At 40.5% G+C, this 27186-nt stretch overlaps 1 protein-coding gene across 1 annotated transcript; it reads left to right on the top strand.

Annotated features, from left to right (window-relative positions):
- The first annotated feature begins 1605 nt into the window (after nt 1-1605).
- Nucleotides 1606-26608, top strand: LOC118851330 (transmembrane protease serine 12-like). Its single transcript, XM_036760783.1, has 5 exons — nt 1606-1840; nt 2360-2558; nt 15886-16157; nt 21547-21689; nt 26118-26608. The coding sequence occupies exons 1-5, from the start codon at nt 1606-1608 to the stop codon at nt 26367-26369; spliced, it is 1101 nt and encodes a 366-aa protein (XP_036616678.1). The 3' UTR covers nt 26370-26608.
- Nucleotides 26609-27186: the final 578 nt, after the last annotated feature.

Genomic DNA, 27186 nt, shown 5'->3' with positions numbered 1-27186 from the left:
AACAATATACTCTATTCTGAATGGCTAATAAGGCATTTTTACTGAAAGGATACAGAAAGGAATACAAACATTCTCATTGTTAAGAAACATTTGCTTTTTTTATACTTATTTTTAATTTACAACACTCAATTCCACAAGTTTTTGAGTTCCAAATTTTCTCCCCCTCCTTCTCCTCCCTGCTTCCCCTCCAAGACGGCATGTAATCTGATATAGGTTCTACATATACCTTCATGTTAAACTTATTTACACAATAGTCAAGTTGTAAAGAATTATAACCAATGGAATGAATCATCAGAAAAAAGAAACAAAAAAAAAAGAAGGAAAAAAGAGAGCAAAAAGTTTGCCTCAATCTGCATTCAGACTCTGTAATTCTTTCTCTGGATATAGATAGCTTTTTCCATCAGGAGTCTTTTGGAGCTCTCTTTGAATCTTGTGTTGCTGAGAAGAACCAAGTCTATCAAAGTCATCACAGATACCATGTGTTTATGAAACATTTGCTTTAACAAAACAGGTGATACACAGCACGGACAATTGGAGCAAGATGTCAGTGACACATGGTACAATTAAAAGAGGTATTCTTAATTAGAGGTCCCCAAACTTGGTTTAAAAAAGTTTCGATTTTCAATATACTTGGTTTCCCTTATAACCCCTTTTATTTTATGTAATTAAAAAACATTCTTAGAAGAGGTCCATATGTTTCACCAGACTGCCAAAAGCAGAGAAGCAGAGGGGTAGAGCAGGCCAGGATACAAAAGAGGTTAAGAACCTCTGATTGCAGATGACTTAGGTAAAAAACATGTAAAAAGGATACCAGGTATAGGGAGTTTCTCCCCACCCCCCCCAACTCCCCCAGATAATAAACTTCTTTTTTCTTTCCCACCAAAATGTAACAGTCTCATGATGGTTTAAACCAAGATGAAGGCTTAGATATCAAGTTATAATTAAGCTCCATTTCCTGAGGGAGGGCAGTGCATTCAAGAGATAACTGAAGGTTCATGGATCAGATGCATAATTAGGATCTGGGCCAGACTCATTTTTTTTAAATGCCAATTTTATTAAGATCCTCCTTTTCTCCCCCTCCCCACCTCCCAAAAAGCAAGAAAAACAAAACCCGTTAAAGACAAATGGAATCTAGCAAAACACATTCCTGTACTTGGGCCAGCCCCAAGGACTGGATACATAATTAGGGGCCCAGGCCTCTCCTGGCTTGCTAGGGAAAACAGTTGGCGAGTGTGAGTGTGTGTGTGTGTGTGTCTCTTGGTCATATGTGTATGCGTGTATGTGCCTGAAGTGTACGTGTGAGATTCTTGGTCATACGTGTATGTGCCTGAAGTGTGTGTGTGAGACTCTTGGTCATATGTGTACGTGTGTATATGCCTGACTCTTGGTCGTGTGCACACGTGTGCCTCTGTGTATGTGATTTTGGCTCCAGTACTTCGCAGAGCGCAGCTCAGGTAGAGTTTGGTTTAGGCTGGGGATGGGTGAGAAATAAACCCCGCCCTTCTGCCCCTGCACGCGCCAACGGCTTCGCGTGACGTCACCTACCGCGAGACGGCCCTTCCCCCACCCTCACTGGTTTTTTTCTTACCCACCCCCCCACCCAAAATGGGGCCTTGGCTTGTGGGTGCCGCCTTGTGGTTATTCTGGGGCAGCTTCCCGTACGCCACAGGCCAGCGGTCGCGCTCGTTCCTCGGGAAGATTAGGCGGCCCCGCCCGCGCCTCCAGCAGGTCTCGGGGGAGAGTGAGTCTCGTCTGGTCTGGGGAGGGGTGAGGTCCCGGCCCCGAGGCGGCCAGAGCAGGAGAGCCCGCGGGGGCAGACGCTCCCGTCCCTTGAGCCTTGGTGACCACAGTCCAGAGCCTGGACCCTGGGAGGCAGTTACTGTGGCTGCTGCCCAGTCTGGAAGAGCGTCACCGGGAAGGGGAGGAAACTGGGTGGTCACACCAATCCTGAGTTGGGATGGGAGGGGGGCGGTTTGGGGCCGTCTACTGGCACCTCTTTGTAGCTCTAGGAGGCCCTGCCAAGGGCGCTCCATCTGCGCATGCTCCAAGGATGGAGCGCCATTGGCCAGCCCCCCTTAAGCAGATTTCTTAGTAGTGCCCTGAACCTTTTGGGTTGTACCTTATTAACTTAGTGGTTTCCTTTCAAATTAAGATTAAGTAGCATCTGTGTTGAGGAATGGCATTTCAGAATGGTTGCAAGCGCATGGTAGGTTCAGCTTGTCTTTTTAATTAAAAAAATTACTGCATCGAGAAATGGAGGGGTAGAGATTGTGAATAACGTAGGAATAGAAGACGAATAGATAACCAGCTGATGCGTCGTGTCTCCAGTTAAAATAACGCATCATTTCTGTTTGTGTAGATTGTGGGACAGTACCCCTGGTGAATGCGATTTCAGGCTCTCGAATTGTAGGTGGTCACGAAGCTCCAATTGGAGCATGGCCGTGGATAGTTAGCCTGCAGTTTTTAAAAGTTCTCAACAAATCCGTTCATATGTGTGGTGGAACCATAGTTAAAGAAACGTGGGTCCTTACAGCAGCCCACTGCTTTAAAATTTCTAGGTACGTATTAAGCATTATTACATACTATTTTGGTCACAAGTCAAAAGTTTTAAAAGGATAATGTTCCTCCCCTGTTGGGCTCCTAACCCTTTTATCTGAGGTTGCATGCTTTAATGATGAGTAAAGCCAATTTGGATTGGAAGGTTCTATCACAATTTGTAAAGAATAGGTGACAATACAAAACAAAAAGGAAACCAACTTCATAGACAACTGTTTTAACTTCATATGTGGGATATGGTTATCATGCCTCAATATTACAAGGAATGACTGCCCGTTTTGAGGCAAAGAAACTTTTCTTACCAGGAGCCCTTACAGTGAAAATAAAATCAATTGAACACACGCAAATAAAAAGCAACTTAATTTAATTAGGACTTCTTTTTAAAAGACGTTATGATAAGGATAAAGGGTTTAAATCACCCAAAAGGGTTTATTAAGCTTTTTTTTTTTTTTTACCAAACTCAGGATATTTTAAAACATACATTCTTTATTTTGGCCAATTAAAAGATGTGGTGGAGGGAAAGGAAGAAAAATAGGGTAAAGATCGACAGCCATAGAGAGCCAAAATAAGGAGCTTGGAAATGATACCTTCCAGAATATACTCTACACAAACCTAACTACTTTCTCTTTCAAAACCTCCCTTCAGTCACCCACCCCCAAAGCCCAACACCACCCCCACAACAACCTAACTAATACCTTGTGCTTCCATATCTCCATACCTTTGTTTACATCATTTCTTATTCCTAAAGTCTAAGTATAAATAAAAATACATTTGTCAAAGACCAACTTAGTGTCTACAGAATATTATTTTAGGCCAGAAGTTCTTAACCTCTTTTATGTAATAGACTTCTTTGGCAGTCTGATGATGCCTATGTAGCCCTTCTCAGAATAATATTTCTAAGTACATAAAACACATAGGATCACAAAGGAAATAAGTTTTATTGAAATACAATTATCAAAATACATATTAAAAAAGTTCACAGACTCCAGGTTAAGAACCTCTGCTCTTGACACTAAAGAAGATACTAAGTATCATTGTTCTCCAGGCAACACCAAATCACATGCATGATATTATATCATCATAATAAAGTACTATATTGGTTAATAATAAAGTAATATGTGAGGGTCTTGAATTGGGCTTTACAGGATGAGTAAGATTTGAACTCAAGGAGAGAAAAAGAAGGGAAAACATTTTGAAAGTTCTTTGAGGGCAGGGTCCATGTCTTAACTATACTCATCAGTTTTATGTAGTTTTACACTCTCATGGCCATCTCCTTTTTACTCATAAAACCTCTATCCATTTTCTTAGCTCTGGACCATTGTATCAGCCTCCTAATTGGATTCTCCATTTCCATTTTCATCCCTGTTTCAGTCCATCCACCACACATCTGGCTAAAAAATATTCCTAAAGCATGAGTCTGTTTGTGCCACTCCCCTCCTCAAGAATCTCTAGTGTTGTACCGGTTACATGACATTTAAAGCCCTTCGAAATCGATCTTCAGCCCACCTACTGGCTACTTTATGAATTCCACATTGTAGACAAAATGACTTATTTGTGGTTCCCTGAACTTGACATTCCACCTCCTGGCATGCTACCCCTTTCTCTGAATGAATTAAAGGAAGTGACTTTATTGCACCAGCAAGACCTTAAGAAAACCAGACCCCAGGGACTGAGTTTTGGTTTGGGGAAAATTTAGATTGAGGAAATCTCTGTAGACGATAAAGTGGGAAGGACTTCCAGCAGCAGATGCAGATGAGAAAGAAAGACAGAGAGTGAGACAGAGACAGAGAGATGAAATCCAGCAATTTGAGAGTTAGTTTGAGAGAGTTAAGGGAACAGTTGAGGAAGAAGAGACACAGACTCCAGAGAAACACAGATGTAGAAATGCAGTCACTCAAGGGAGGAGACAGTTTCAAGAGACAGGGCCCTTGGCAGCAGAGAAGAAGGCCTGCTATGGAAAAGAGCAGACCCTGGAAACCCAAGAAAGGATGCTACACCCAGGGAAAGTTGCACAAGGACTCTTGGAAGAGAGAATGGACTTCCAGCACCTTTAGTAACAGGAATGGTGTATTGCCTTTGACTCACAGTATTCTGTTTCATGTTTATACTCTAAATTTGACCACACCCTTTCCATGGACACTGTGTATTTGGTAGAAAGTGTGCCCCAAGTTTAAGGGGAGTAAGTTTTGTAGCTACTGTTATTTTTATACTATACCATCTTAGTAAATGCTTTTACTAAGAGTAAATCGTGTCTACTATCTTGTTGTGAAGGAGAATCATGCTGGTGGGGCCTCCTGATCTGTGGTTAACTCCTAGAACCCAAGGCAGCAGCTACCCTCTGGGCACCCAGGCCAGGAGTGTGAAGTCTAAGTTTGGGAAGTAGCCCAGAGGGAGTGTTACAGAGACGATAAAAATAAATGTAACAAACATGGATATTTATTTATAAAAATCCTTTAAAATCAACCTATCTATAACAAAAGAATCATACTCAAATTCATCCAGTGATGCATATTGCAACCAACTGGTGCTTGCCTGCCCATTGTGACTTGTTTATATTCTTCTATGAATTCACTGAATGTTGAAAGAATTCTTCATTTTCTCCTGAAATATAAAAGGTACCAGTGGAGAATTTTCTCTGCCTGTCATTCCTCACCCTCACCATGTGACCAGCCTATTCTCTCTTCTCATCAAACATTTCTTTGGTAACATCTTTTAATCCTGATCTTTTAAGTTCTTTATTGTTTATATATTGCAGTTTCTTCATTGCTATCATAAGCCCCTCCATTTTTAATTTAGAGACTGTTGTATCCTGTGTCTCACTGCTATATAACAACTCACAGGCAGAATGCTGGTGTTTTAAAAGATGGACCACTGTTTACATGAGAGCTTGGAGTCATTAAAGGAACTTTGCAGTTTCCTAAATTCCATCAAGCCTGCTTTTCTCTTCCTATTCCACTCTGTGCCCAGTTCACTGTCCAGCTGTACTGTTGGTCCCAGATATATGTACAGATGGACAAATTATAAACTTTCCATCCAAAGGCATATTCAGGGCAATACATAGTCATCATCCACTTGGTCTTTTCTGTCTGGCTGTTCAGGCCAAACTCTTTTGAATGGTTATGGCTGTCTTCCAGGATGCTCTTCACTATTCCCGGACTTGAAGCAACTAGCACAATGTCATCTGCAAACAGGGACATCTGGAGGACCTCACCATTCACAGGGGATCCCTGTTCAACTTGGCCTCCACACTGAATCTTCTGCATCACTTTTGGTGAGCAGCATACATCTCCCTATTTTATGTCTCATCTGATGTTTGTGATCAGAGGGTCACTGAACTGGGTTATTTGTGTTGTTATATCTTTCAAAGAATCTTGAATGATTTTGATGTAGGGATTAGCTTTATTGGAAAAGAACCTTTAAAGCAGTGCATTTATTACTTTACCAAATCAAAGGTTTTCCTAATTAACAAATAATCAAGACAATGACATCTTATATTCTCTACATCTTTTAGTCAATTGTGAAATTGTAAAGATGTGGCCCATTGTTGACCATCCCTTGCTAAAGCCTGCTTGTTCCAGTTTAATGCCCTCATTGGAGATGCCCTCAGTTTGTGTATACTTGTCCTGCATAAAGTTTTTGTATAGGTGGATAGGCATAAGAGAAAAGGCATGTAGGGTAGTGTTTTTTTTTATTTTCTCAGTCACCTTTTCTGTTATTAATAAAGTCTGAGTGTGCTTCTTCTGTACTTCTGGTGCCTTTCCCACCTTTAGCTACCTGCATATAAATTCCTTAATACTTTCGTAATTGTGTCTCCTCTGGCGTGCATCTCTTCTCTGTATACTTGATCTAATCAGGCTCTTTTCCCCATCTTTTAGCTCTTCTGTAGTATGACTATGACGTGGTGGTTCCACTGTCCTTGACAATGAAAGCAGATTGTTATAGTAGCCGTCTTTATGTATCTTTTTCATTTCTCTATTTGTTGTCCTCCTTCCTTTTTTTATCCTTAAGTAACTCTTGACATGGTTTTGCTTAGTTAGGTCCGTTGCCAATTTTTAAAACGCTCTTTATCCTCTTTTGCTTCTCTCTGCTTTGTCAGATGATGTTCATGATTGTCTAATCATCTTTCTTTGTAAGATGTTACACATTAATTTATATTCTAAATTGGTTTTGAATTTGGACATCCTTCTGTGCTTGTCAGTTAGGTCAAATGTCAAGTTAAACTTGTGTATAAAATTATTGTAATTGATGGTTTTTTTAAAAAACATACATTTAATTTTGTGTTATTTTAGTTCTATTTTATTTTACTTTCAGCTCCAAATTCTTTCTCCTCTACCTCCCTCCCTTCCACCACTGAGAAAGCAAGAAAAAAAATCCCATTACAAAAATGTATAGTCATTAAAAAAAAAAACCCACATTAGCCATGTAAAGAAAACAAATATATGCCTTAATTGTACTCTGAGTGCATCACTTGTGTGTCTGGAGGTAAGTAGCTTGTTTCATCATGAATACTCTGGAATGCAAATAATTTAACCTTGTTTAAACCCTTTATAATTGTTTGCTTATACTTACGTTTTTATGTTTCACTTGATTTCTTTGTGTGTCAAACTTTCTATTCCACTTTGGTCTTTTCATCAGAAATTCTTGGAAGTCATCAATTGCTTATACTCAGTTTTACTGGGTAAGTTTTTTTCTGGTTGTAAACTAGATATTTTGCTTTTTAGAATATCACATTCCAAGCTCTCCCCTTCTTGATGGTGGTGACTACTGAAAACTTATGTGATCCTGACTGTGGCTCCTTGGTACTTGAATTATCTCTTTTTGCCTGTTAACAGTATTTTTTTTTCTTTGACTTGAGAACTCTGGATTTTGGATATAATATTCCTGGAAGTTTTCATTGTAGGGTTTCTTTCAGGAAGTGACTGGTAGACACCAGTATTCTAAGAGACCTGGGCAGTTTTCTTTTAAGATTTCTTGGTGTGTTGTATCTAGACTCTTTTTTAGTTATATTATTCAGTGAGTCTTACATTATCCTTCCTTGATCTGTTTTCCAATTCCTTTTTTTTTTTTGCTGTGAGAAACTTTATATTTCCTTTTATTTTTTTCCAGTCTTTTGACTTTGTTTTAATGTTCTCTGTTATCTCATGGAGTCATTAATTCCTATTTTGTCCATTCTGATCTTCAGGGAGTTGCTTTTTGGACCTCTTATGCCAAGCTGTTAGTTCTTCTGGTTTTTTCTAGTTCTTTTCGTAGCTCTCATCTTTTCCCATTTTTCTGATCAGTACTCTCACTTGGTATTTAAAATAATTTTAGCTCCTTTTAAAAAAACTCTAGCTTAATCTCTTCTAGTAATTCTGGTTGGATTTGTATCAAAGCTTTGTTTTTCTTTGAGGCTTTCCCTCAAATTTTCCTTCACATATTTTTTAATTATTCTCTTCTAGGCTTGTGACCTCAGCTTCTCTGTCATTGTAATAGCCCTTTATGGTGGGATTCTTTTTGTGTTTGATCATTTTTCCAGCCTAGTTCTTAACTTTGTACTTGATGTTAGGGTTAGGCTCTGCGTACTTCTAGGGGAGATGTCTGGGCTGAGCTTTCTCCTCTTGTGTCCTTCTGCTGTTTTCTTGGGGTATTGAGTGTCTTGTTTTTTTAGTTCTCAGGGGCAGATAAGGCTGGGTATCCCCACTTTTAGAGCTTACAAAGTGATATCACCTGGAGCAGTCTATTCATTGCTTTTCTGGTTAGAGCTCTGCAAGTTTCTGACCTAGATTTGGGTCAGAAAAAGGCTCTGTGGACTTGTCCCTGCTTGGTAGTTTCAGTACACTGTTGTTGGACTCAGCCACTATCAGCATGCTGGGAAACTCCGCAGGCTCGGAGTGACAGAACTGTAGGTTCCCCTTTGATCTAGGATTTCTCCCCTAGTTTTTCACTATAGGTTTTAAGCTGGGCTGGCGGCTAGTACTGAGTCTCTGCTCTGCTCCTGTGATCAGAACCACACATCTGCTGTTTGTCTCTGAAGTTGTTCTTTGCTCAGTACACAGCTAAAATGGGAAACCACTCATCTCAGAAACCACTCCTCAGCATAGGTCCCTTCCTCATGTGCCCTGGATCTGTGACCCAGCACTAGGTAGTGAGTGACAGAGCTGCCAGTCAGCACCCTGTCCTCGCTGTCTCCAGGGATGCCCTGTCTTAGCACTTCCTGCCTTGGCCCTTCTTCAGTCCCTGGGTCATGGGATGTTCTGCACACACCCTGCATCCTTGGCCAGACCCAATCCCGGGTGTCCACGCTCTCTCCCAGCTCATCACCCTTGCACCAGCCACTCTGTAACCCTTGGAGAATCAGTTCAACTCTGCACTGTCCTTTTGAGTCCCTTTTCCCCTTATCATGTTGCTCATTGTTCCCTGACAAACCTCAGCCTTGGATCATTCCCACCATCTACTTGCTGTCTTTACTGTCACACTTTGCTGAACAAATTAAAGGAAATCATGCAACTGTTCTGACTGGGTCCACTACATGTTTATGTTAGAGAACTTCAAATGGGCCCTCACTGATACTGGCTGATCAAGCCAAGCAGAATGTTTTATGTTTGATCCTGAAGGCCACAGGGAGCCACTAGAATTTAATGGGAGATGGGGAGTAGGGTGGGGGTTGACATGGGCAGACTGTCACTTTAGGAAGATCATCTGGATGGCTGAGTGGAGCATGGATCAGAGTGGTGAGAGACCAAGCAGTGGGCCATTGCAGTGGTCCAGGTGTGAGGTGGTAAGGACCTTGACTAGGATGACGGCAATATCAGAGGACAGAAAGAGGTTTATGTGAGAGACATAGGAAGGTAGAAACAATAGGACTTGGCAGTTGATTGGATATGGGAGCAGAGCAGTGAGAGATAGGGAGGAGTAAAGGATGATTCCTAGGTTGGGAGTTGGAGGGACTGGGAGTATGGTGGTACCTTCCACAGAATAGGGAAATTAGGAAGGAGGGAAGGTTTGAGGGGAAAGATAAGCTGAAATCCTCATTCCAGAGCTACTCTGCTTGTACTTAATGACTGGTCCTAAGGGAAATGAGTTGTGGGTCCCAGGAGGACTGTGGTTTCATTCCTATCCCTGCTTGAGGGAGGATTCAGATTGTGAATGTCCTAGAACTCCTGGATCTCCAGTCTGTTTATGGTTGGGGTTTGAGAGAGCAGGAATAGATTCTCTGTTTGTGTTTCATTATGCATTGGTAATTTACCTGCTTCTGGCTAGGACCGAAGTGCCACATCAGTGCCATCCTCTCTGTGGTTACTAGAGGCAGCATGGGATAGTGGAAGAGCATTGGACCTATAGTCTAAAAGACCTGGTTCACATCCTGCCTGTGGCATTTGTTAGCTCTGTAACCCGAGGCAGGTCACTTCACCTTTCTAGCCTTAGTTTCCTCATCTGTAAAATGAGGGACTTGGGACTCCGTAACCTTTACAATCCCTTCCGCCCCTAAATCATGCTGTTTATTTGCTTTTTGATTCTATGTGAAGAGTAAAAGTACTGCGTGCAGCATCCCAGCGCCATTGTGACAAGGTTGTATGACTAGCACTCATTGAAGTACTGCATCGAATTGAAATACTACATTGAAGTACTACAGTTTTAAAGGAGGTCAGAATAGGGCTTGAGTGGAGGCTCAGACCTGTAAGCGAGCACGCACGCGCAAGCCCACACGGCGCGCGCGCGCGCGCGCACGCACACACACACACACACACACACACACACACACACCCCCTCTAAACAGCAGGTGGCGCCCCCCTATAGAGAAGAGTGGAAATGAGGACTGAAAGGTCACTGACTCTAGTAACCACAAGGAGAATGGTCTTGACTTAGCACTTGCGTCCTAGTCAGGAGTGGGTAAATTACCAGGGTAATAGTGGAACTCACCAGTGAATATCTATTAGTGCCACCTCATAACCTGGTGATTAATTCCAATGCCAACATTTGTGGGTTTGAATAATCAATAATTGCCGGTTTTAGGAGCAGAGAATAAGTCTAGGGAGGTCAGTATCATATTAGGAAGTAAGATGTAGAGAATGTCAGAAAGCTGACTGTCTCACTTGATTCCTGCACCCCGCCCCCCCCCCCCCAAGTGTCACTCTTTTGTGGCAGGTATATGTGTATCCTACATGGTCATGGTTTGGACCTACTATGTTATACCTCCTCAAAGATCCTCATCTTCCTCTGAGTCAGTATGGAAGCAAAGAAGGTGAATTCAGAGATCTTTTGAGATGTGAAATGGGAGAATTGAAAAGGATGAGCTTTATCTATTTTTTATTTAGATTTATTTATTTATATTGGATGACCTTTATCTCTGTACAGGAAGCAAGGTCCTAAAATTGGGTAGTGGGGCGGCTAGAGATGGATGCTTGAAAAGAGTAAGAAGGTTGGGAATAGTCTCATTGGCAAATGTGATAAGAGTCAATAATAAGTGAACAAAAGAGTTATTATGCAGCAGTAAGGGCCCAGATGAATTTAGTCATAATTTAAAGAAGTTTCATAGTGGAAGTTAACTAGTACAGTTTAGCATAGTATATTCAGAGGGTGTGGTATTCAAGAGTAGAGACAAGTTTTTATTGTAAGCTAGTCATGGAATCAAGTGATTAATGGAGTCAAGATTGGGTAGGAGGGCAAGTGGAGTTAGGACAGAGGTGAGAAATTCAGAAATAAGGTGACTTAGGGCACCAGGAGGTGAAGAACAAGTTAATTGAGAGTTAAAAGAGTCATGAGATGGTAGACAGAGAAGGAGAATTCGGAGTCAAAGATTTTGGAGGTAGAATAGTTCTGAGTGAGATGAGTTGTAAGCCATATGCTCTCCCCTCGCCTCCTGGGGTGGATGAAGTATGGAACCTCTTGCTGAAGAAGTAGGCCTTCAATCTGTTTTGGGTTTTCCCCCTGAATTTCATTGATCTCTAGGTGATAGAGAAAAAGAGGAAGTATGAAACTGAATAGGGGGTTATAACAAGTGGAGTAAAAGAACTCACCTAAGATACTCTGCTCCTGAGGGACTCCCAAAAGATGGTGAGGTAGGTGCAGTATTTGTCACATCAGCGAGGCTGCTTTTTCCTCAGAGGTATTGAAATCATCCTTAAGATTTGCTTGGATCAGGGACCAAGGCTCAGGCTGTTGACATAACTTAGGAGCAGGCTAAGCCAGCACAGGAGGAGTTAGAAGCTGTTTGTCAGAAGCAGCCAGAAGGGCCAACATAAGCAGGGAAGTTGCACTCCACTGAATCCATGAACTATCTTTGTTAACTATATTTTCCATGTTAAAGTTAAGTCAGCCTTTTGTTAACTGGTCTACAAGCATTTCATTGTTTTCCCATTTTGAACCTGAAGCGACAGAAACACCTTACACCAAATGAGAGGGTGCACTTTGGATTGGTCACTGGATTTATCTTTAACTCTCTGGCCATTCTGGGTTTGGAGCTGACAGCTTACAACCTGCTAGTGTGATTCTGGCATTCTGGCTGGCAGTGACATTGGGAGAGGACAGCGAGAAAGAAACTAATAAAAGAAGCTTAAACATGAGCTGCCAGAAGCCTCCAGGACCACCATCCAGAAAACAAAAGACTCTTTTGCTGGCTGCCCAGGACTTTCAGGTAGCAGTTCTTCCAGTGACATCCAGGGAGTGGGAGTTCATGGTGGAGAGATGATTTCCTCTTCTCCCTCCCCACCACCCCCAACAAATGTTGAATTTAGGATGTTTGAGAGCTCTTCCATATAAAGGTCCAACAGACTATCAGGAGTGGAGATCAGATGAATGACAGCACTAGGATGAGTTCAAAATGTTTTATTGATACAGCCAAGCAGAGTATCAGTATCAGAGGATGTGAACAGAGATTCAGTTGGAAGCAGAGACAAATGTGGCTTCCCTTGCCCCTTACCATCCCATAGGGATAGTAGCAGAGTGGTGGCCTGGATATGCAGTGGGGTACGTGTTTGGGTCAAAGACCTAGAGCTGCTAAGAGCTGGAGCTTAGAGAAGGGTTTCCAGAGTCCTGTCATGGAAGCTGCTTTGTCACTGGTAGAGCGATGGGGTCAAGGGATGCTATTAGGGCACCCTAATGGGGGTTCTCTAAAGATTATCTAATAAAAAATCAGGAAGGCCCAGAATATGGCTGCCCTCAAAATTTGAAAGTTGGAATTTTAATTGCACCACATCCGCAAGCTTGCGAAAGTATTTTGGCAGCCAGCCTGACCTGGGACTAAGTGAGGCTAAGCCTTGAGCATAAAAACATTGTTATTATGCCTGGGGGATAAGAGAAGGGAACCAGACTCCTTTGGCTACTTGCCGTCTTCCCCTGGGAAAACAAAGAAGAAGCCTGATACAGAACAGGGTGCGGCCTGTAGTGGTGAAAATGAGGAAATTAACTGGAGCAGCTTCTAGCCTGGGAGTTTAATGTTCCTTTTGTTTTCACTGTAGTAAAAATTCGGTGTAATCTATATATCAGTGAGTAGTTCTTTGTGGTCACACTGAGAGGGGATAGCAAGAGTGGATCCAGTGGGGGGGGCGGGGGGGGGGGGAAGTGGATCCAGTGGGATGAAGGTGACAACAAGCTGTGAGAATTGTTTTGTTATTTGATGTCTGAATCCCTCCATAGGAGTCATGGGTCACTAGGGAAAAAAACTATGGGGATATCTATGTATGCACATGGCAAACGAGACCAGCTGTGCTGCCTAGAGGCCTGACTAGGTATTGCCAGACTGCTGCAGTAGCGAGTTTGAATGTAGTTAAGTGGATTGAGGCTGCTCAAACCCAGGGTGCACACGGGTGGCTTTGCAGAGTTGGTTGTTGTCCTTTGTTCTCAAAGAGAACCAAAATGACATCGCTATGCTAGAGTTAAATTACAATTCGTCTAGCTGGCTGATGAGACCAGCGTGAGCTTGGAAGGTTCTGCCACAGGTCTGGCACAAATAGTCTGTGTGAACATTTGGGGTGGTTTCTCTAAATTTGCACATCTCGTGTTTCTTTTGAGTGCTTCAATTCTGCTTTGCTCAGAGAGCACAGCACCTTCTCTGATGAGGGTGCTCCATGCTGGGTGGTCCTGTGCCAGTGTCTCCCAGGTCATACAATCAGTTCCATAGTTCTTGAGAGAGACCTTGAGAGTGTCCTTGTATCACTTCTTCTGACCACCATGTTCACATGACTTTGCAATATAGCTGTTCCCTAAAGTGTGTACAATAAACTAGGGATTTCACCCATGTTCCCCCTAGTAGTTAAGAGGTAGAAGTCAAAGGATTTGAGGAACAAAGTTGCTGTTAATTTAAAAATCAAATGAATTGAAACTTATATTTCTTTTTCAAACACAACAAGAAGCTCAAGAGAAGTTGCTTTTTACTTGTGTGTCTACAAGAGTGTAGTGGGTAGAGGCCTGAATCTGGTGTCAGCAAGAACTGGGTTCAAGTGTTCCCTCTGACACATACTTGTCATGTGACTGTGGGTAAGCCATTTGACCTCTTGGTGCTCCGGGCAGCTCTCTAAGACTTAGTGAGTTTCCACACTAGAGAGTTCCTGACACAGATGAAATTATAAGTCTGGACAAACAGGGTCATGGGGCTGGTGGGTGTCTGAGGCCAGATCTTAGGTCTTCCTGACCCCGTGACTCCAGACCCAGCTTTCTGCACTAGCTACTAAGAGCAGCAAATCAGTTGTGAAAAGAGGCCCAGCAGAGTATTCAGGGTCACCTAGCCTGAACCTCCCAGCCAGAGGTATCATATATATGTACATGCATATATATATATGTATGTATATATAATTAATTATATTAATATTGATTATATCACTATTGCCAAGTCATTTTACTTCTCTGTATCTCTTCATCTGTAAAGTGGAGATAGTGTTACCTATGGTATCCACCTCAACAGGTTGTTCTGAGACTCAAATAAGATGTCTGTACTCAAATGATTTCAAGCTTCATTAGAAATAATCTACGTATATAAAAAATTTTGAAAACCTAATCTAGTGCTGAATCTAAGATTTTTATTTCCTACAAGCATTGGCTAGGCATTTTAGAATGAGAATTATTACAAATATTAACTCATAAAAAATAAGTCTGGACAAAAACAAAACAAAGCAAAAAAACTTAAATGGATCTTCCTATGATTGGGGAACCCCAGTAGACATAATTCTCTGTCCTTGCCTAGACCTTTGCCTTCTGGGCCATCGCCAGTCGTCTTGACCTTTGCCTTGCCACCAGACGAGAGAGAGTGAGGCTGACAACTTTGTGCAACCTGCCTCACTTAAATCCAATTCATGAGCAAGCCAAGACTTCACCCCATGAGGTCACTGGTCGTCTTCAAAATCAAAAGATGAACAAGTACAACAGCAGTATGATAGTCCCAGTAGCCTGGAGTTGGAGGGGAACTGCATCAGTTCAATCCCTGGCCCAGGTTGTTGGACACATGAGCTATTGAAGGAACCACTAAGGACCTCAAAAAGTCAGAGCAGCTGGCACAGAAGTAGCTTCTGTAGAAAAAGAAAGTCAACTATAAAATCCTTTCCAGTAATAATATGTTCTAAATGAGGTTAAAATATTTGAATCTATGGGAGGTATCCCTTTGGGTGGAGAGGCCTCAAAGGAAGAGGAACACTGAGAAGTACCCCAAAGTTGTCTTTTTTGTCTATACTGAGATTGTGTCATGGTTATAACCATCTCACTGATTCTTATGGACAGTGATGGAATGGGGTGGGGAAAGTCATTTTGAAAGAGATGCCATTTGAATGGCCACAAGTGCACCTGTGATCCAGAAGGAAAAGAATTGTTAGGGGAGTACAAATGTCTGTACCCTCTCTCTGTATCTCCTCATTTTTTTAACTTTTGTTCCTCTACTACTTTGCCTCATTGATCTTCATTGCCTTCTTTGGTTTTATGTAGATTTATTTTCTTTGCCTGTACTTCCTTCTTTCCCCTAAAATTAAAGACTCAGAGAACCTATAAGGTCATTAAATTCTGGAATCCCAGAATTGTAAGGGACTTCAAAGATCATCTGGTCCAACCCCATTTATGAAGCATAAATACCATCCATAAAATCCCTAACAAGTGGTTTCCTGGCCTCTCTGCTTACACATCTTCAATAGTGGGGAATTTATAGAACATGGAGAACAGATTATAAAATGCTTTCAATGGCCACTGAAAAATATTTCAGTGATTTCTTTTGCTTTTTTATTTGGTTTGTACCTTGCACACGGTTTCTTAAAAATAAAAAAAGCTATGTAGACTAACACCACAAAGTAAAAAAAAAAGTCATAGAAGTATTGAATCATATGTTTTAGTTAAGTGTGCAGTGATATAATAAGGGTATTTGCTTTATTCCAGAGATCCACAACTTTGGATAGCTGTAGTTGGAGTTAACAATATTTTACAGAGCCATATGAAGCATAAGAGAATAAAAATTGATATTATCATCATCCATCCAGAATTCAAGCCTAATACCTTTGAAAATGACATTGCACTGATTCATTTAAAAGCTCCTCTGACTTATAATGACTTTATTCAGCCTATTTGTTTGCCATTTTTAAATTATATGGCAAAAATAGACAACACCAAACGGTGCTTCATAAGTGGTTGGGGAAAAAGAAAAGAAGAAGGTAAATATTGACTTGATTTTATTGATATGTGATAAATGTTTAGTTTCATATTAATGGATTAAAAACAAACCTTATGCTTGATTCTCTTTTTAACAGTTAGGTAGTGTGATTTCCCTGCCTCCTTAGGTTGCATTCATCCTTTTAAACCTCAAGGATCTGACCAGTGTGGGGATTGGTTTTGCTGGATTTATGCATATTGATTATGAGGGTTTTCTTTTTCTTTAAACAAAAATTGTTTAATGAGGGGCAGTGGGAGGGAGAGATAATGTTTGTAAAAATAAGTAAATTTAAAAAAAGAATTCTCAGGAAAAAAAGATTACATGACTTATTATCCCAATATAAGACATAAATTGTGTCTTACAAAGCCTCTTTGCTGAAGAGCTATTCCAAAACACCAGTTAGGTCTAATGAACTGTCTCCTTTCACCTCCTGCCCCCACAGTGCAACTCCTCTTGATCCTTGTAAGATCCTTCTTCATGTCCATCAGATCTTTTCTGTCATTCAGTATTTATATGTTTGTTTTTTACTAAATTAATTTGTATTATTATTGATATGTGTCTTCAGTACTTTCATTTGTGTACATTTTGTATTCTCAGCTAGATTGTAAACCCAGAAATAAGGACCAAAGTGTGTGTGTGTGTGTGTGTGTGTGTGTGTGTGTGTGTGTTCGTGTGTTCACGTTCCAGGGAACCAACACAGCCCTCATTGCTTAACAGGTACCTGACAAATGTAATTGAACTGATTTGGATTATCAAAGAAATGAAAAAGTAGTTCTGCTCTTGAGAAGTTTATATTCTCATTTGAAGTACTTAATGGCAAAGACTTTCTTACAACATCTTGCGCTGGGCTGAGCATATGCTGGGTATTTATATTGTTGATTAATTAATAAAGAACAAATGTACATTTGTTGATTAATTGATAAAGGCTGTACCCACGTGAAAGCCTTGAGAACAAATTATGTAGGATAATAGTATGAATGTGGAGTTAAGAGGACCTGGGTTCAAGACCCAACTCTGCTACTTACTACTTGCCTGGCTTGAGCAAACCATTTAATTTTTCTGGACCTCAGTTCTTCATCTCAAAGGGAGGGTTGGACTGTGTGGCCTTTTCCAGATCTGAATGACCCTATGACCTGAGAATATTTCCCAAGCTACATGTAGTAAAACCTAATTGAACTAGAACCCAACTAAATGGGACTTGCTAAAGTGAATTTTTTTCTTTACTTTTCTCAGAAAATGACATCAGAAAAAATACAAATCAATACCGCATAGTTCTTTAAAAAAGCAAGTTCCAAAGTACATCAGTATACATTTAGCTTCACCTTCTTTTACTATCAGCATCTATGTTGATAATACTGTACAATGTTAATTATAGCTCATAAAAGTGTTCTAAAACTACTATAAGTTCTTCAGATAGCAAAGAAAGATTCATTTATGTTCTGAATGCTCTACTTGGGAAAGTACACATTTTAGGAAAAATGATTAACAGTGAGAGGACAATACAAAGAGTCTTAGGCCTAGAGTTAGAAAAATTGAGTTCAGATTCCGCCTCTTAATACTTGCTACATGTGTGACCTTGGGAAAACCATGTAACCTCCCTGGACTTCAGTTTCCTTATTTGTGAGGTGAGAGGGTGACTTAGATGATGCCTGAGGCCCCTTTCTGCTTTTGATCTATGCTCCTAAGATCATGCAGGCCTAAATCATTTCTCCCACTCCTTCAGTGTTCCAGGTAATTGATATTTTGCAGTGCACACAAGTACAGTACCAATGGTATACGAGTACGATATTAAACAAGTACAGAGTAACGGAGTTATCAGGGTAGAGGGAGATTATTTGAGGAAGGTTCTTGGAGGTAAATTTTAACCAGGATTTTGAAAGGGGAAAGAAGTGGTGAAGGGTGGGAGCCAGGACAAGTTTAGGCGAAGGAAGTTATTGGCGAAAATATAGGAAGAGGCTAGAATAAGTAAATAGAGTGTTGGGGATATTATTGAGATTGCTTTGCTAAGGGTGATGACAAATGAGATTATGGAGAGTTAGGACAATAGCAGCAACTTGCTGGAGGCTTTGAAGGTTAGTGAGAGGCTTGGATTTTATTTAGACAGTAGGTCCATTTTACATTTAAATGATGCTTTATAGTTTACAAAGTGCTAAGGGGATAAAGGCAGTGCTTAAAGGAGTGCTCTGATAGGATAATTTGGAGTGACAGAAGGATCATTAAAAGAGACTATTTCTATGACAAATGTTTGGTAATAAAAACCTGGACTAACCTTATGGTTATGGTAAAATTCATTTGTCTTGACTAGGGATGGCGATTAAAGAGGGATCGTCAAAAGTCAGATAATTTAAGAATCTTGCATTTGATTTTGGAATGTCTTGGACATACCATGAGGACCTCATTCAGTTATCCCACTTCTTTTACCTTTAAGCCACTTTGTGGTAGAAATGGACAGTATCCCCTCTCAAAATGATGCAAAGCAGAACTTTTATCTCACATCTGACCTGGGAGACAATACATTGTTTGTATTATATTTCCATGGTTTCCATGGAAGACTGTAGCATGGAAGGAGGTGGAAATATAAATGTCCCGGTGTAAACAAAGGTATTTAGTTTCAATGCAAGAAATTATAAACTCAATAAAAATGTCAGAGCAGCACTTCTTCCTCTATAATGTAGAAAGTTAGCTGTAGATCATCTAGAATTAATTGTACACTAATATACAAATCTAAGAGACAGGAGAAGGAATTAACACTATTTAGTGAAGATTAGAAATGGAGTGGAATGAAGTGAGGAGCAAAGAATTGAAAGTGACTATAAGATCAGGAGCTTAGCAGGAACAGAAGAAATATTTGTGCCATTAATGCCAGCAGGGACATTGGAAGAAGATGAAGACTTCCATTGACAGCTTGTAACATTTCAGCTGTTGGTTTCTCCAAGCCCCAGGCGACTCTCTAAGACTCAGTCACAGAGAAGACGCTGATATGCTCTGGTAGAGGAAGTGCCTCCCTGGGAATTCCATATACCGTGAAATCACAGATTTGGTCAAAAACCAAACCAAACTGACCACAAACCTCAAATAATATTTCAGATACCGGTGGGAAATCCAAGTAGAGATGCCTGGTAGTCATTATCCACCAAGAACAAGAGAGGTGATGAGAAGTCAGTTGTTCTCGTCTTCCTTATTATTCTGGATCATAGGAACCATTCTCTTAGAGAATGTCTTTGGTTGTAAGTCATGTAGCTTTCATCTGGACACACAGATGGCGTTTTCTAGACGACTCTGGCCGCGGCGTGTGAAAGGCAGGGAAGTCGGGTCTGTAGCTGCTTCCCTATGGATGCTGCTTCTTCACCACCTCAGGGAAGCAGAAACAACAAGGTGAATCTGTCTTTAAGTGGTAGGCACTTGGAATGTGTTATCCTGGGGGTCTTCTTTGGATTCAGGAAGTAGCAAACCTGGAAGGTATATAATAAGTAAATTCAAATTTTGTTCCTTGAGAAATTCACTTACCTTTCTTTGTGTCGCTAACAAATTTAATTCAGTCGTGTCTTCAACAAATATTTAGTGCCAACTGTATACAAAGTAGTGCCTGGCACAGTGGATAAAAGGCTCTGAGAGACAGGAAACAATCAATCAACATTTTTTATTTATTTATTAACTATTAGTAAACTCTGTGCCTACAAAGTGTCAGGTGCTGTGTTAACTTACTATGCAGGAGGTGCTTAGGGATACAAGTAGAAAGAATGAAACAATCCCTACTCACAAGGAGATTACATCCTGCAGCAACAATTCAGCTAGCAGCTGTTGTGGGGCGCTGCCGGCACAGGTTCTTAGATCTGCTTTACTACGGAAAGTAACATTAAGGAGTTAACAGTCTTACTTTAATCCAACATTCAAATACCATTCACTTAGTTCAGAAGGAAGAGCCAGCACCCTGAACTTCAGAGAAAATAGAAACAAATTACAAATATACACGTGCAACAGTAAGGTAATAATAACGTAGATGATGATTGTCAGAATGCCTACGTCGTTCTGTATGAGTAAAGTATATGAGACTCTCTACATAGAAGGTAGAAGAAATAAACCATTTATTCAGACAGCAGAGAACCATATCCCATAACCAAATGCTCAGCTCCCACAGACAGTCAGTCCACTTCATCGTGACAGCAAGGAACCCAAAACGTTCAATACAGAAAATCACAATATGGTGCCTCAACATCCCAAAACCTCTCCGACCCCTGCTGGGGTCTTCCCCAAACACAAACTCACAGTATAGCTAAGTCAGCTTGTTCAGTTCTAGCAATCACCAGGGCAGCTACTAGGAGCCACCAGCAGCCGTATTCTCTCTCTCTCTCTCTCTCTCTCTCTCTCAGCATTTTCTGTGACATAACTTCCTTTTCCTGTCAGGAAGCTCTTCCTACCATGTAACTTGGGCTTCCTGTGATATAAGCAGGTCACATGGCCTATTAATGGCTGGGAAAGATCTTCAAATCAAAATTGCTAATACAACACAATATAAACAGACCAAATCACAATTCATAGTTACCAGGAAATCATCAACATCGGGGTTGACAAGCCTGGGAGCTCTTAACAGCTGGCCCAGGGTCACACAACACTCTTCCAGTGGCTGAGAGCCCCAGACAGAACACCAACCTTTGAGTTTTTATACTCTGTTCAGGGCTTAAAGGATTCACACTCAATCAGCAAAAAGGTGTGAGCCTGGGGTTTAGCACCTAGTTAGCAAAAGGGTGTGGGCCTGGAGCTTTTCACCTAGTAAGGCTTAAGCAAAGGCATTTGATTACTTAAGCATTTCTAAAAGAGAAAACAGTAAAAAAGTCCCACCTTAATTACCAATACACATCCTAATGAAGTAACAAAAAGTACATATAAAATATACATGCATATATATTATATATATGTTATATGAATTTAATATAACAAATTTATAGAAAGTTGTTAACTACAAAGTAGGTTGGGAGGGAGGGCATTAGCAGTTGGGATGATCAGGAAAGACTTCATGTAGAAGATGGTGTTTGGGCTGCAACTTAAAGGGAGACTATGAGGCAGAGGTAAGGGGGAAGGTTGTTTTGTGCACATGGGACAACCAGGACAAAGGCACACAGATGGAAAGGGAATATTGTGAGTGTCCGGATCAGAGTGTAGGAGGGGGAATAATGGCCAACGGGGCTGGAAAGATATGTTGGGGAAGACAGGGATTCAAGTCATGCCTGTAATATTCTAGCTAAGTAACCACAGGTGGGGCAGTTCATCTCTCAGCTTAGATGTTGAGGAGCTACTGAGAAAGGAAATCTGCTAAATACCAAGATTCTTAGTTCACCACTTGTTGAAAAAAAGGACTGATGGATTAAATGGTATATGGATTTTTGTTATAGGTACAATGACTCCTTTATTACAAGAGGCTGAAATACATTATATTCCTTGGAAAACATGTAATGCAGTAGGAAGTTATTCAGGAAGAGTTCCTAATACATCATTTTGTGCTGGTGAAAGTTATGGCAGTGTTGATACTTGCACGGTAAGACTATAGAATTTTAAAATATTTAAGATCTTTTTAAAATATAAAATACAGATATGATTTTCCAGGAGATTTTTGGCTGGTGACAGATCCAGTGCTCTTCTGTCACTCCAAGCAGAAGAATTATGTCCCCCTGAAGAACTCCAGCTCTGGATTCATAAGACCAGATTCATTCTTGGGGCAGTCTGACCCCAAATAGAGGTGACTGAGGCTTTTTGTTTGTTTGTTTTTTTCTTCTGTGCCCTATGCATCATTATGCCCCTACCTCAGAGTCCTAGGGAAAATTTCTTAAATAAAGCTTAGGGATGGCACGTATTTAGGTTCTTTCCAGAAGGGATCAACAGGGTGCCTTCTAGAAAAGTTACTCATTGTATAGGTTTAAGGCAGCTATTTATTTCCTTCACCACCTAAGAAGTGCTTAAAAATCAAAAGACTCCTAAGCATTCAGTGACAAATATTTAAAACATGAAATGTTAGCCTTTTACTCAATGAAAGAAGAAAAGAACCCATAAATGCAAATATATTTATAATAATTCTTTTTGTAATGGCAAAGAATTGGAAACAGCTAGGGTGTCCCTCAACTGGGGAATGCCTGGACAAATGATGGTATATGAATATAATGATGGCATAAGAAATGATTAAGGGGGCAGAGCCAAGATGGTAGCTGGAAAATAGGGACTTGCTTAAACTCTCTCCCAAATCCCTCCAAACTCCTGTAAAAAATGACCCTGAACAAATTCTAAAGCTACAGAACCCACGAAATAACAGAGGGAAGTGGGTCTCCAGCCCAGGACAGCCTGGATGGTCACTGGGAAGAGTCTATCACACCATACTGGGAGCGAAGTATAGCCCACACACCAGGACAGACCAGAGCAGAGGAGATTGGGTAGAGCAGATCTCAGGGCCATGAATCACTGAGCTGTAGCAGTTACCAGACTTTTCAGTCCACAAACACCAAAGACCACAGAGCAGGTCAGTGGGAAAACTGCTGGATCTGGGTAAGAAAAGTGGGCAGTCTGGCCCCAGCCCTGGGGGCAGCAGAAGTGGCACAGCAGCAACAGCAGGAAGCTCCAGAGGCTGCTTCCAGAGCTCCAGCATCAGCTGCTTTTGGAGTTCCTGTCCCACAAGCTGGGAGGAATTAAGCTGCAGATCAGAGCGGGGGTGCAGGAAGCTCTTTGCTGGCACAGAAGCAGGGTTCTCTTGCTTTGCCCTGCTTGGATCTGGGTCACGATCCTGGTTGGAGGTTCTTGGGGGAGGAGGAGAGCTGGTGTGGCAGAGCTTGCAGTGACTGTGGAGAGGGAGTTCTGGTAGCTACATGGCAGAAAGGAGTGCTTGCACTCACAGACCAGAGCACAGGGCAGGAGAGGAGCATCATACCACCTCAGAATAGAAATAGCTCTGAAAACAGCAGTGAAGGCCCCTGAAGCTTGGGACAAAGCACTCTCCACTCTGAAAGCAGTCATACCATGAGACAAAAAGCTCAAGGGTCAAGTAGTTGGCTGGGAACATGAACAAGCAGCATAAAAGGACTCAGATTCAGACTACAGAATCTTTTTTTGGTGACAAAGAAGATGAAAACAGACAGCCAGAAGAAGTCAACAAAGTCAAACAGCCTACATCAAAAGCCTCCAAGGAAAATATGAATTTGTCGTAGGCCATTGTAACCAGAATGGCCTTTGTTTTCTTTGAATGACTCAGCTTACCTCATTGAGCCTTTGGATGCTGTGGCTTGCTCTTCTGGGGCAGGAAGCCCAGAGAGCATGTCAGGAAGCAGAAAACTTCCTGTGTGATGAGTCATGGGGCTGGCTGAGGGGAGGTGTTAACCTCTACGCTAGGGGGAGGGGCCAAGTCAAGAACCAATCGGCCCTGGTCATTCAGGCAGTGCTTGATGATGTCAAAAACTCTATAAGAGGGGAGAGGACAGCCAAATGAAAAGGAGGTCCAAAAGACCATTGAAGAAAATACTACCTTAAAAATTAGACTGGAGCAAGTGGAAGATAGTGACTTTATAAGAAATCAAGAAATTATAAAACAGAAGTAAAAGAATGAAAAAATGGAAAACAATGTGAAAATCTCATTGGAAAAACCACTGACCTGGAGAATAAATCCAGGAGAGAGAATTTTAAAATTATTGGACTACCTGAAAGTCATGATCAAAAAAAGAGCCTAGACATCATCTTTCAAGAAATTATCAAAGAAAACTGCCCTGATATTCTAGAATCAGAGGGTAAAATAGAAATTGAAAGAATCCAATGATTGCCTCTTGAAAATGATCCCAAAAGGAAAACTCCTAGGAATATTGTAGCCAAATTCCAGAGTTTCCAGGTCAAGGAGAAAATATTGCAAGCAGCCAGAAAGAAACAATATAGTATTGTGGAAACGCAATGAGGATAACACAAGATCTAGCAGCTTCTGCATTAAGGGATTGAAGGGCATGGAATATGATATTCTGGAGGTCAAAGGAGCTAGTATTAAAGCCACGAATCACCTACCCAGCAAAACTGGGTATAATACTCTAGGGCAAAATATGGGTTTTCAATAAAATAGAGGACTTTCAAGCTTTCTTGATGAAAAGACCAGAGCTGAATAGAAAATTTGACTTTCAAATACATAAATCAAGAGAAGCATGAAAAGGTAAACAGAAAAGAGAAATCATAAGGGACTTACTAAAGTTGAATTGTTTTGTTTACATTCCTACATGGAAAGATGATATTTGTAACTCATGAAACCTTTCTCAGTATTAGGGTAGTTGAAGGGAAATAGAGGGAACAGGGTAAGTTGAATATGAAGGGATGATATCTAAAAAAAATAAGGAGTGAGAGAGGAATATATTGGGAGAAGGAGAGAAAGGGAGAGATAGAATGGGGTAAATTATCTCACATAAAAGTGGCAAGAAAAAGCAGGTCTATTGGAAGGGAGATGGGGCAAGTGAAAGGGAATGAGTGAATTTTGCTCTCCTCCTATTTGACTTAAGGAGGGAATAACATACACACTCAATTTGGTGTTTTACCCTACAGGAAAGTAGGGGGGAAGGGGATAAGAGAGGGGAGATCATAGAAGGGAGGAGATCAGGGGAGGAGGTAATTAAAAGCAAACACTTTTGAAAAGGGACAGGGTCAAGGGAGAAAATTGAATAAAGGGGGACAGGTTAGAATGGAGAGAAATATAGTTTTTCACAACATGACTATTAGGAAGTGTTTTGCATAATGATACATGTGTGGCCTAGGTTGAATTGCTTGCCTTCTCAAGGAGGGTGGGTGGCAAGGGAAGAAGGGAGAGAATTTGAAACTCAAAATTTTAAAAACAAATGCTCAAAACAAGGAAGTTTTTACATGCAACTGGGAAATAAGATATACAGGCAATGGGGTATAGAAATCTATCTTGCCTTACAAGAAAGAAAGGGGATAAGGGAGGGTGCAGGGAGTGGGGTGACAGAAGGGAGAGCAGACTTTCTCCACTGATAGAGAACTTTCCAAAGCTTACAAGGACAGTGTTGATATTGAAAGAGGCAATATATGCCGCCTTCGTGCAGGGGGGAGTGTAGAAATGGGGAGAAAATTTGTAACTGAAAATCTTGTGGAAATCAATGTTGAAAACTAAAATATTAAATAACAAAAAAGTATAATTATAAAAAACAGTAACAGTCACAATAAAAAAAATTTGCTGCAAATATTTTAACTAGTTAAAATTTTTGTGCCTTGGCCACATAGTATATCCTCTCTCTGTCTCTCTCTCTCTCTCTCTCTGTATATGTATATGTATATGTATATATATATATACACACATATATGTATGTATGTATGTATGCATATATATTTATATATTCCTTGGTCATGCCTATTTCTATGTGTGTGCCCTCTCTTTACTTGGGAATAAGCAGGAGAGCATATTTGCTTCTATGGCTGGGGGTGGGGGGTGGGATTCTTATCACTTTCTTTACTTTACTGCCCACATTAAACTAATGTGTCCTGTTGTTGCAGAAGTAAACACATTATTAAGGGTTCATAAGCTATGATTTTTAGTAGCTTCTGATTCATAGAGGGCCTCAAAGATGCAGTAACACTTCTTGGAGCTCCAGGTACTAAAATGGGGATAATATTCACATTATCTATTTTGCAGAATTAGTGTTAGAATTAAATAAGGTAATATATGTAAAGCTTTGTAAAGTACTAGGTAAGTGTCAGCTATTATTATTCCAGATCAAAACTATGTAGCTGGAAAGCTTATCTCTAATCCTACCTTGATGAATCTCCCATTAAAGAAGTGATCAAAAAAGAAAGAGATTAGTAGATTGAGGATAAGTAGAACATGCATGCTTTAGTTACTTGGTATTGCGTAGTATGTTACTAATATTCTACGTTTTTTTGCAACTTAAGAAAGGTAATTGAATTAACTAATAACCCTGTTTGGGGTCCTTTTTTTCAATAGGGTGACAGTGGAGGTCCTTTGATGTGTTACTTTCCAGAAAATGAAAGATTTTTTCTAATGGGTATCACCAGTGCTGGAGTCGGCTGTGGCAGACCATTTTTCCCTGGCATTTATACTGAGGTGCAGTTATATGAAACGTGGTTAAAATACGGGTGGCTTCAGGAAGGTTCTACAGGCAAAAATGAAATGAATATTGTACAGGGAAAGATTATAATAATTATGGTATTTATCATCTTATTTGTGCTCATATAAAGTGGCATTAAGACCAAGGTAACTTCACTTTGGAATGTATCTCCTTCACATCTTCATGTCACATAATTTTCTGAATTTTGCATATCAACATTTCTTACTGGTATGAAAGCATTGTTGCAGGTTAGGTATACAGTTTAAATTTGATACTGAGCCATATATTTTTTCCTTTGATATTTCTATATTGTGTCATTATGTAATAATAGTACTTTATATTTATAATACCTTTCCCACAGGTTGTATCAAATATACATCTCAACATATACTTTATAATGTATGTAATTATCTTAAGTATAATAAAGTATATACAATGAATCGTTTTAGTTTAATTTTTTCCCCTCTAATCTAGGCCTGTGATTTAATTGTTATAGGGAACTCCAAGCATGGAAACTCCCTCCATTGCTATAGATTTTCAACTTCTCTGTCATTTATATAGTCTTTGTTGTCTGGGGTCCTGAGAGTAACTTGCCCGTGGTAATACAGCTAAGTATATTTCAGAGGAAGGACTTAAACCTAGTTCTTCTGCCCTAAAGGCTAGCCTTCTATCTCCCCAAGTACATTTGTTACATATCTCAAACACTAGACTTTATGTTATCCAAATAAGAAATAGCCTGTTGTGATTTATGAATCTTGTGACTGTCATCTTCCCACGGAGACAAGGGTTTTTTTTTAATTTTAATTCTAGGTGAAGTACTTCAAGAGAGTTCATTTCGAATTATCTATGCTCAGGGAGAGGGAGAAATATAAGCAACCCAAAAAAGTAGAAAATTCAAATACTCTTTCTGTTTGATTTTAGAATTTGTTATATGATTTAGAGTTG

Source organism: Trichosurus vulpecula, chromosome 5 (assembly GCF_011100635.1).
Source record: "Trichosurus vulpecula isolate mTriVul1 chromosome 5, mTriVul1.pri, whole genome shotgun sequence".
NCBI classification, from domain to species: domain Eukaryota; kingdom Metazoa; phylum Chordata; class Mammalia; order Diprotodontia; family Phalangeridae; genus Trichosurus; species Trichosurus vulpecula.
This window is presented reverse-complemented; position numbering and strand designations above follow the sequence as displayed.